At 46.6% G+C, this 11327-nt stretch overlaps 1 protein-coding gene across 3 annotated transcripts in view; it reads right to left on the reverse strand.

Annotated features, from left to right (window-relative positions):
- FAM169B (family with sequence similarity 169 member B) overlaps nt 1-10697 on the reverse strand; it is a 98130-nt gene extending 87433 nt beyond the window's left edge. For 2 of the 3 annotated variants that reach the window (XM_005659772.3, XM_021098326.1), the window contains exon 1: nt 10644-10697. In XM_005659772.3, the coding sequence (XP_005659829.1) occupies nt 10644-10668 (25 nt within the window). In that variant the 5' untranslated portion in view covers nt 10669-10697. The remainder of the gene's footprint in view (nt 1-10643) is intronic. The other variant, XM_021098324.1, reaches the window with a different exon arrangement.

An 11327-nucleotide genomic window follows, 5' to 3' on the forward strand; every position in this document is an offset into this window, starting at 1 on the left:
CCAGCTCAGCTCTAAACTAAAGGCATTATAAAAGAGAGTTAACATTCTGCCTTCTGTGGCTAAACAAAGCTTCTCAGGTACTAGTTGGGAGAAAAAAAAAGTTACTAGAAAAGTAGTGATATGTTCTCACATTAGAATGTACCCTTTTAAATTTTTGTACAGTGTTTTCCCATGTACAGAGGACAGTTATACTCCCTCGCTTATTTGAAACTTATATCAACCCTTTGAAGTCAAGAAAGAACAAAGCACTAACCCCATCAGATGTGGAAACAGGTTCAAAAATGGAAAGTTAGTAATGCGGCTGAGACTCAAAACTCAGGTCTTAAGATTCCCATCAAGGCCTTCACCAATTCCTGTACATATATGTTGTCAAAGACCACACAATATGTACCCGCAGCAAATGACAGCCAGTGCTCAATATAGCAGTTTAAAATACCTGCCTTTCCGAGGATGAATAATATTCCATTTTACCCTCACACACACGCACGCATACTTCCCATTTTGCTTATCCATTCATCTGTCAATGGTCACTTGGGTTGCTTCCACTTTTTGCCTATTGTGATAAGTGCTACCATGAATACAGACCTAGAAATAGCTCTTCCAGTGCCTGCTTTTACTTCTTTTGGGTATAGACTCAGAAGTGGACTTGCTGGATCATATGGTGATTCAATGTTTATTTTTTTTGAGGAACTTCCATACTGCACAGTGCCTGTACCACTTCACATTGCCACCACTAATGCACAAGGGTTCCAGTTTCTCCACATTCTCACCCAACACTTGTAATTTTCTGCTTTATCTGATAACAGCTATGCAAATGGTTGTGAGGTGGTATCTCATTGTGGTACTGATGTGTATTTCCCTAATGATCAGTGATGTTGAGCATCTTTTTACATGCTTACTGGTCATTTGTACATCTTTGGAGAAATGCCTCTTCAACTCTTTTGCCCACATATTAATAATTTTTAACAACTACTTTAAAAAGCTTGTAATAATTAGAAAGACATGAATTCACAAAGAGGCTACATGGTGAGGCTGATGTGGTCTAAATGGGCTACCTGCACAGGCTTCCTCACAGCACCTGCATCAAAGTACATTGATGCTACCTCTGCCTGATGTCCAGCTGGACCACACCCCCAAGAAAGGGGGCAGAAGCTGGGAAATAGCTGCAGTGAAAAGAGGACAGGCTGAGTGTTTACTGTCACTTGGAAAACCACATTAAGGCTTGGAGGAAAAAAAACTACTACCTGTTTTTAAAACTATAATAGTAGTAGTAGCAGCAGTAATACCCGGAGGCCTCTGTGATCCCTGCTCCCAGAGCCTCTGCCCAAGGGTGACCTCATTGTAGCCCAAAGTCTTTCTGGTCCCCTACGGTCCTGGAAAGAGGTCTTTTGGGACCTGGATCACATTCAATAGCAACCTCACAGCAAAGGTTTGAAAAACGCTTCTGCTAAAAAGCTATTTTATAAATGTATAATATAAAACAATCATGGCCATCATTTAGGAACTTTCCTACCATTGCCAGACACCATACTAAGTGCTAGTCAATACACTGGTAAAAAAGCAGAAATAGCCTCTGCTGTTACAGAACTTACAGCCTGGTCAGGAGACCCAAAAGCAGTTAAATACCTCGATGGTATGGAGGGAAGTAAGTGACAAAGGAGGTGGGAGACAGGGGACAGGATGACATGGGAATGTGTCTCTAAGGAAGTAAACTTTGAGCAGAAGAACTGAAGAATAAAATGCACGCCTCGTGCAGATCAGGGCTAAGGGCCACCCAGACTTAAGGAGCAGCCCATGCACGAGGAAGAAAGGAGCAGAGGGAGTCAAAGAGCTCAAGTGCGGCTAGTATGCCTGCAGCATGGCTGGACAAGGGAAGATGGGCAAGAGTCATGGGAAGCAGGCAGACAGGGGCCAGAGTAACAGGACCCTGGGAAAATTCCATACTTCAGGTTTCAAGAAAAATGCAATAAGAGACTACTGAAGGGTCCTCAGTGGGGCATGATAACTGGAGTGTGTGTTTCCTGCTGCCTCCAGAACATACTGCAGTGGGAAACCCAAATCAGAGGCAGAGCAAGTTGATTCAAGTGATGATGATGGCTTAGACTAAGACTAACAATGGCAGTGAAGATGACAAAAAGGGGATGGCAGGGTTGAGCTAGATGTTGGTAGTAGACAAGTCAGAACATGCTGCTAACTGGTGTGTGGGGTGAGGGGCCAAGCTGACCAATATTAGTCCTTCCCCTCCATATAAGTCAATGAAATTCAACAAGCAGCTTTCATATTGTGGCATATTTATAAACTAACACTGAAATAAATAAATACTAACATTGGAAACAGCCAAATTCTGTTAAGAGCCTAGCTTTTTCCAAAGGGGGAAATTGATGAAACTGCCAACAGAATAAGATGTACATTATTCTAAAACACTATTTTCCTTGAGGTATTACAAGCTGAACCCATCTGAAAACACAGATGATGCATCCACAAAAATGATGCCATCTTGTCAGACCTCCCCAACATCAGGCCACACAGACATGAGGGCATGTGGGCAAGAGCTTTGGGGTCATTCAGCCCTGATTTCAAAAATCTCTAACATATGATGAAATAAACTGCCACAAAAGAGTCAGCACAAACTATAGCCTCAAACCCACAGAGACTGTAGATACTGAAATTATCTAACACAGAAGCTAGAGATATGAAATATGTTTAAAGCAGTCTAAATAAGGAATGTAAAGGACCAAGATTTTTTTTTAATTTCCTAATAATATTCTAGGGAGAAAAAAAGTAGAGCATAGAAATGAATGGCTTAGTGGCCAATGAACTAGAAAATACCTGAAGAAATTACCCAGAATGCAGCTGAAAAAGAATAAGTGGAAAATATGAAAGGCAGGTTAAGAGAGAGAGAGGGTAGAAAAATGGGGTCTGGCGAACAATGTAACTGAACTTCCAGAAGGAGGGAAAAAGTAGTTAACAGTCAAGATTTGAAGAGAGACTGATTGAAATTCTTCCAGAAATAATGAAAGACACCTATCCTCAGATGGTGGAATCCTAACTAAACACAAAGCAGGAAAAAATAAAACTCACCTCCTAAACACAATGTGGTCAAGCTGCAAAAGAACAAACACAAAAAGATGACCATGAAAGCTGCCAGAGGGAAAGACCCTCTTAATAGCAACTATGGAAGCTAGGAGACGATGGAAGAACATTTTTAAAGTGTTAAAGGAAACTAACTTTCATCCTCCATCAAGCAGAAGCAACTTCCAAGAATGTGGGTGAAATAAAAAACTTTTTAGAAAAACAAAATCTGAGTTTACTACCAGCAGATCCTCACTAAAGTTTTTTCTACAGGATGCCTATCAAGGGAAAATAAATTGACCTCAAGAGGAAATTAGTCAAGAAGGAATGGGAGCAAAGAAAATGAGAAACATGTGGATAAAACCCAAGCCAGTGCTGACCATACAGAACAAAAACATCTAATTTAAGAAGATAAAAACATCATAATAGAACTAAGGAAGTAATTGGAGTGAGACATTCTAAGGCCCTTATATGATCCCAGAAAAAGTATAAAACTGATTAATTTCAGGATTAATTAGAGCTAACACGCATATTAAAATGCCTAAGCCCCTGAAAGAATAGGAATATAGATATTAAATTTCAAAATAGGAGAGAGAAAAAATGGAATTAGAGCCGGGGGGGGCAATCTCAATTTAAAAGAAGGCAAGAAATGAAAACAAGATGACCTGTCAATATTTGTATTTAATTTTTATGATTAAAAACATATTCATCAACAAATACTAGGCTATGCTTTTGCACAAGGACAAATTTTTATTAGTGTTTTTAGCCAAGCATTTTTTAATATCTTAATAATATTTTTATTCAATTATCATGCATTTTGAGAAGACACAGAGCAATTCCTTTCCTTCTACATAGCTTACAAAAACATTTTTCCAAGACGTTCTAATAGCCCAAATGTGGGCAACGCACATGCATTACAGAAATCACTCATTGGAAAGTTCAAAATGAACAACCAAGTAAAATTCACTGTTTGGGCCTGGACCCCCTGAACCCACATGCACACACTCACCCAAACTGGTCCACTAAGCAGCATTCACAGAGCACAAGTGGGTGGGGAGACAGCACTGTCAGTGGAAGTCTCTGCAATGTTGGTCCCCCCACCTCCCCCGCATCAACTTCTCAAGCACCTCCACTGAATAGAACGTTCAGGGTATTGGATGAGGGGTAATGCAAAGAAGAAATCAATACGCCTTTCTCTGTCAATGGAATTTTTGAGTGGTGGTTAGAGATTTGGTTTCCAAAAAAAAAGCATTTATCTTAATCTGTGCAAGACAAGGAAATCAAGTGGTCTAGAAGGGTTGGGGCCTTAGGAGCCCTGGGCACACACACAAAGATGTGAGCTCCCCCTCTGCCCTCTGCCCTCAGCTTTGGGGCCCTGTGGCTGCCCTGCTTCGGAGGAGCAAAGAAGCATGGAATTGATTCTATGCCTTGACGGACAATAGGCATTTGGTTTAAGCAGGAAATGAAGCAGTGCCTGGGCATGGGGAACGCGAATGCAAAGGGTCTGATGTGAGGGTGCTCTGAGAGGGCCAGAGAAGCAGGGAGAGAGACACGCTTGGATTTCGACGGACAGTGGCCTTTGAATTCATACAACCTGGGTGTCCCACCCCCACCAAAGCTCCCTGACAGCCCGTTTTGGAAAAGAAAACCCACAGCAGAGGATGGGTGCCCTAAAAGGCATGGAATTTGTAAACCACAGCTGTTACATCCTAATCAGCATTATGCAGAGGCCCCAGACTTTCAGTTGCTACTGACAGTCATTTAACTGCAACCTTACCCCAACCCACACAATAGCCCTGATTTTAAAAGTCACCTGACCCCAGGAGCCTCTGACCAACAAGTGTGTGCTTGAATTTTGCCCTGAAGTTGGTTTCCGTACCACTCGGCAGAGCAGAAAACATAGTCATCTCCTCTAATCCTCTGTTGGGAATTTCCCAGGGCTGAGCTACAAATAAGAATGTCATCAGAGGAGCCAGGAGCCAGCTGCTGTCAGGAACCAACCCAGCTAAGGCCAATCAGCCGGTCACCAGACTAGGGTTTCAAAGGTCAGAAAGACAACACCTCAGTGCCCGCTCCCTTCCCACTGCACGGCCTAAGTTCTGGCCACCAGGTCACTCACTCCATCCTGCCAGGCCATGGCAGGAGCCAGGGGAGGTCAGGACACCAGACATCTCTGGCCCAGCTTCATACTGCAGAGATCCCTGTTTAACAAGACGTAATACAGCTCTTGATGCTACAGATGAGGGTGAACAAACCATCTATAGGACGGAAGGCATGGCAAAGAATCACCACCAACAGACAGGTAACATACAAAATGCCCAGGCCATTAGGAGAACCCACTCAGGACCAGGCCTTCCCAGGAAGAGTGGGACCCCTGTAATGACATTCCAGGGAATCGGCTGATGAGTGGCACTCCACTCCAGGGAGTACTGCTCTAAGCATTACCTTAATTGGTCCTCATAGTAAATAGTAAACACAGACGCTATTATTATCCCATTTTACTGTTGAGGAAGCAGAGGCACAGAGATAAAGTAACTTGCCTAAGGTCACCTGCATCACCCCACATCCCCATACACACAGGCTTCAAAATTCTGGCAGCAGGAGATCCCGCTCTGGTGCAATGGGATTGGTAGCATCTCTGCAGCACCAGTCACAGGTTCAATCCCCCACTGACACGATGGATTACAGGATCTGGTGTTGCTGCAGCTGCAGTGTACGTGGCAACTGTGGCTTAGCTCTGATCCCTAGCCCGGGTTCTCCATATGCTGTGGGGCCACCAAAAAAGAAAAAAAAAATGCTCCCAGCAGTCCTTCTATAGCCAGGGAACCAACAAGGTCTTCATCAGCACCCAAAAGGAAATGATTCCTCCCTTTAAAGCACATAGAGTTCCTACTGTGTGCCAGGACACCAGAGCACCAGGACATAAAGATCAATAAGGGTCCTGCCCCCCTACAGGGTTACAGTTTGGTTACAGTGATGGGAGGTGACTGACAAAGTGGACTTTTAGGAACTGTCTTATCCTTTCTGTTCCCTCGCAGTGAAGGAATGGAGACCTGGCCGGGGCATGAAAAGCACTTGGTCTCAGTGATGTGGAGTCCCATTGCCCATCCCTCTGTCCTCCAGTGAGGCCCTGCCCCCCAGGAACTGAGATTCCCCATACTTGGCCAGGTCCTTGTTCCTCTAAGAAAACACTTCTACACCTTGAACTACAGAAGACCCCAAATGGCTGATGAATATTTGATTTTTTTTTGAAGGATTATGTTAACATTGAAGTCATCTCTGAAGAACTGGCTCATGGATTATTACCTTCCTGAGTCTCCATTTGGGGGTGGTGGGGGGAACATCACCCTCTGACAGGTTCCTTTCTCTGGGGAGTCAGACACCACCACCATCACCCCCCAATCTGAACCCCAACACTGCCACTTACTAGCCAGGTGACCTTAGGCAAGTTACTTTATCTCTGTGCCTCTGCTTCCTCAACAGTAAAACTGGATAATAGCATCTGTGTTTACTATTTACTATGAGGACCAATTAAAATAATGCTTTGAGCAATACTTGGGGGGCAGTAAAGAGCTCCTAAGGGTTAGGCTACCAAAAATGTCTTCAAGTCTCCTCCACCAAAATGCAAGGGAAACGCCACCCTCCCTCCCTCATACACCCTCAAGAGCAGCCTTCTCCCTCCTTCTCCGTGGTCTTGTCTCTGCAAATGCTTATGAAACAGTTGGGGCGGGAGGGGGGCGGTGGCAGGGCTTCAGGTTTTAGGTTAAGTGACAGTAACATGCCAACGCCCTGCCCCCCCCCACCCCGGGCTTCTTTTCTTTCTGGTCCCTCCTCCTTTGTTTTTTTGGTTGTTTTTAGGGTTTTGGGGTGGGGGTTGTTTTTTTGTTTGTTTTTTGCTTTTTAGGGCTTCACCTGCAGCACACAGAAATTCCTAGGCTAGGAGTTGAATCGGAACTGCAGCTGCTGGTCTGCACCACAGCCCAGTAACTCAGGATCCAAGCCTGCATCCATGACCTACACAGAGCTCATGGCAATACCAGATCCTTAACCCACTGAGCAAGGCCAGGGATATTAGTTGGGTTCATTAAGGCTGAGCCACAATGGGAACTCCCCGGTCCCTCCTCCACTGGAATCTCATCACAAGTTCTCAGAGCTTCTCCCTCCCAGAGCCTTTGGGCTGAGCCCTCAGCTCCTCTCCTTCCATCTCCCAGGGACACCCTCCCTAGGTCCCATTAGCTCTGCTCTCTCCATTCAGTGACAGGGGTCCCTAAGAGAGCTCAGAGTCCTTACTGCCCTTTCTAGATTCCCCCTCTGCTCCAGAGTCAGTGTTGCTTTAACTCTTCGGTGTCTCCAGTGGGAAGATACTGAAACATTTTGAAATTACTCTGTTGAGACTGCATCAGGTTTTCTCCTTCCCAGAGTAGGTTGCTTTATTGGCATTACCCCTGTCCCTATACCCCCAAACCAAGCTTCAGAGTCATCACAGATTTTCCTCCTTGCTTGCTAGCTTCCCTGTCTCCAAAGCTCTGCTTTATGACCGGGGCAAACTGTCCAGCACCTAACTTTTCTAAATTGGAACACTAAACCAGATTCCGAAATGGAGATCATAAAATAGGTCATTCTCACAAACGTCGCAACTTTCTGTGTAAACAGAAGGGAAGAGGGGCAAAACAAAGGACGTTCTCTGGGTCTACTCAAAAGTTCACGAGGGGCCCAGCAGTCCACTCTGATGAACACAGCTTCATCTAATCCTTATGAGGCAGGTCAAGTCCCTATTTTATAGACAAAGGGGGATCAAGGTAAAGGACAAGAGGAATAACAGGACTGGGCCGAGCCTGACTTTCTTACTCCTTTTTAGTATAGTCCAAACTGAAATGACAGCGACAGATGGCCTAGTGGAACCCAAGACGGTCTTCAGCATCAGGGAAATTAGACACATACAAACTCTCAGAGAGAGAAAGAGAACATGTGTGTGGCCGGGAACGCGAAGGTGGGCATGTCTTGAATTATTGAGGATACCCCCCCATCCACACACACCAATATTGATACACCATCTACAGAGGCAACTCCCAGGAGAATGTCACATACCCTTTCCTTACATTTCAGTGCTAGAGTGAAGTGGGGACCTGGATACAGCCATGTCTGAAAGCACAATTCCCCATTTCATGCTTCTTTGCTAAAAAGAAAAAGGATTCCCATGTAGGCATGGTTTGCTGAAGCCCTTTATGGAAATGGGCTATCAAAGCTTGGGCAACAGTTCAGCTATGTAAAACTCCAATCCGTTAGGATCTAGCACATGTGGAAATGATTAATGTGCAACTGCTGTGTGTCATCTGGGCCATCAGCAACGAGGAAAGCCACAGCAAACGCTGAAATAAATACAGGAAAATCCTTAAACCATTTAGGCCAACTACACTTTTCCAGAAGATGAAATTACCATTACTTGTCCCATTTAAGCAGAGTAAGATTAGGTAGAATAAGAGCAGCTCTAAAAGTTACAGGAGGAGCTCCCGTCGTGGTGCAGCAGTTAATGAATCCAACTAGGAACCATGAGGTTGCGGGTTCGATCCCTGGCCTCACTCAATGAATTAAGGATCTGGCATTGTCATCAGCTGTCGAGTAGGTTGCAGACGTGCTTGGATCTGGCATTGCTGTGGCTATGGCATAGGCTGGCAGCTATAGCTCTGATTAGATCAGACCCCTAGCCTGGGAACCTCCATATGTCCTGGGTGTGGCCCTACGGAAAAAAAAAAAAAAAAAAAAGAGTTGGGAGGAACTCTCTGACTCACGGCACCACTCTGAGGGGGAAGGGAAAGGAGAACGCTAAACTGAGCAATTTTGTGTGCAGACCTGCTAAGTGTTCAAAATACATGAGCTATTTCTGTACAGTAAGTCCCCAAGTGGGCAAATTCTCCATTTTGCAGGTGAGAAAGGTGATATCAAAAGTGTGAGTTGTGGCTAAGGACCTGACATTGTCTCTGTGAGGATGAGGGTTTGATCCCTGGCTTCCATCCAAGGGTTAAGGATTTGGCGTTGCCATGGCTATGGTAAAGCTCTAGGATGAGGCTCCAATTTGACTCCTGGCCTGGGAACTTCCAGAGCCTACAGCTGCAGCCACGGAAAGAAAAGAAAAGAAGAGAAAAGAAAAGAAAAGAAAAGAAAAGAAAAGAAAAGAAAAGAAAAAGAAAAGAGGCAAGTTGATTTTTCTTCTTGCCTCAGTTCTCAAACAATAAACTGGCAATAAACAAGCACTCACTATCCACAGTCCTGACGACCAACTTTCCACAAATGACCACAGAAAAATCAAAAACGAAATAGTACTTCTCCCTCTAAAACTGGAGACAAAACCCTTTTTTCAATCTCTAGACTAATGGAAACTTTCAGGGAAGATGTAAATAATTCATACAAATGGTTAATGACCATCTTTTCTCCTTAACTCACTTTCTTCAAAACGGGGGAAATAAGTCAAAATCACAGCTTTTGAATATGGGTCATAAAAACAAGCAATTTGCCCACGTTGGCACCTAATAAAAGGCAGATGAGCTTCCATAAGATTGGGTTTTCCCTCACAGGGATGTGCGGTGGGAGAAAATCTTTGTCTGACTGCATGTGGGTGCAAGGCTCCAGGGCCAAACTAGATGTGCAGGGGACATAAGGACCTGGCCAAGGAGCCCGTTCCTGCCGCTGGTCCCCGCGGAAACAAGATAAGGGTGCAACAGGGAAAGAGGCACTTTCTGGGCATCCAATGACCTTATGCTTGCTCCCTTCTAAACACTCTTTCCTTTGCAGGACCGGTAGAAACCCCTGAGAGTGGCTGTTCCACGTGCTTTCAGACTCAGATGTCGCATGGCTCCGCTCAGTTCTCCAGAGAGGGGGCCGGCAAGGGACGCGTGGGAGGTGGCAGGCTCTGGGGTAGGGGCGGCGCTCCCAAATCCAGACTCGCCTGCCGGCTAACCCGGGTCAGCATGCCAGCTGCGCACCGGACGCGGGGCGGGAAGCTGCAGACCTGGGACGGCGGAGGGCGGGGGCGACAGGGGCGCCCGCCATCACCTGAGGTGCTTTCCTGCACCTTCCCTACCCGGCTCTTCCCATTTCACAGACAAAGCCACCAAGGCTATGGGAAAGCAAGGAGTTCGCCAGGCCAGGTCAGCGGTCGCTACCTTCCCTACCGGGCTCTTCCCATTTCACAGACAAAGCCACCAAGGCTATGGGAAAGCAAGGAGTTCGCCAGGCCAGGTCAGCGGTCGCTACAGGTCGCAACCCCTCGCTACAGGGGTTGCCCTTCAGGATGAGCGCCGGAGCCCCGCGGGTCCCGTCCCCCGACATCCCGGGACGCTAGCCATTACGTTCCCCGGCGGCGACAGGTGCGCAGCTCGCGGCGCCCTGGCGCAGACTCCGGGGAAAGTTCCCCTGGCCCCGGCGCGCTGTTTACGGTCTCGTTTTGCAGCGCAGAGGCCAGTAGCTTTTTGCCCAGCCCAGCCATTGAAACCCGACACTCGGGGTGGGGCCCGCGTGGCCGACGGCCAGGGAGGCGGGCGGGCTCCGGGCCGGCTGGTCGGGGCTCCCCTTACCTGCAGCTCGGCCGCCAGCCTCCATCTCCAAGCTCCTGCTCCCCGGGCGCAGCGCCCCGCCCCGTCCCGCCCCCTCCCCCAGGCCGCCCCCGTCCCCGCCTCCTCTCCTGGGGCTTCCCCGTACCAGCCCTGGGGACTGTCCCTGGTGTCCCTGTTCCCCTCCCTCGCCCTCTGCCCTGGGGCCACAGTCTTGCGTGCCTCGCGAGCGACCCCCCGGCTCCCTACACACTTTGCAAAGCGAACTCACCACCTCTGAGGAGCAGCTGGTATTCCTCTTACAAATGTTGGAGAAGTTGTTCTCATCCCCAAGCGCTTGCCAGTACCCCTCAGCTTGGACGCGATACCCCGATGTCTGCGCCCCTTTCCACTTCCTTCTAGTATTTCTGTTTCTATGGGCTAGCATCCCTTGTAGTATCCCTTTTTGAAAATTTACACAGTCGAAAACTAGCTAGAAGACAATATGCACCCATAATGCAGGACATCCAGTAATCTTTTCCACCATTTTTTCAGTCTTTTCAGGTTTTTTTTCCCCTGACTATAAAGTGCTTTTTCTGATAACTGATGCTTTTATGTATTAAATGTTTAAGCTTGTGCTCACTTGAAATAGCAAAAGTCAATGAGAAGCACCTGTTTCTCTAGTATTTCTTCTTGACTTGTTTCAAGGTGTTTTTTAACGGGAGAGGT

The sequence above is a fragment of the Sus scrofa genome, chromosome 1 (genome assembly GCF_000003025.6).
Source record: "Sus scrofa isolate TJ Tabasco breed Duroc chromosome 1, Sscrofa11.1, whole genome shotgun sequence".
Taxonomy (NCBI): Eukaryota; Metazoa; Chordata; class Mammalia; order Artiodactyla; family Suidae; genus Sus; species Sus scrofa.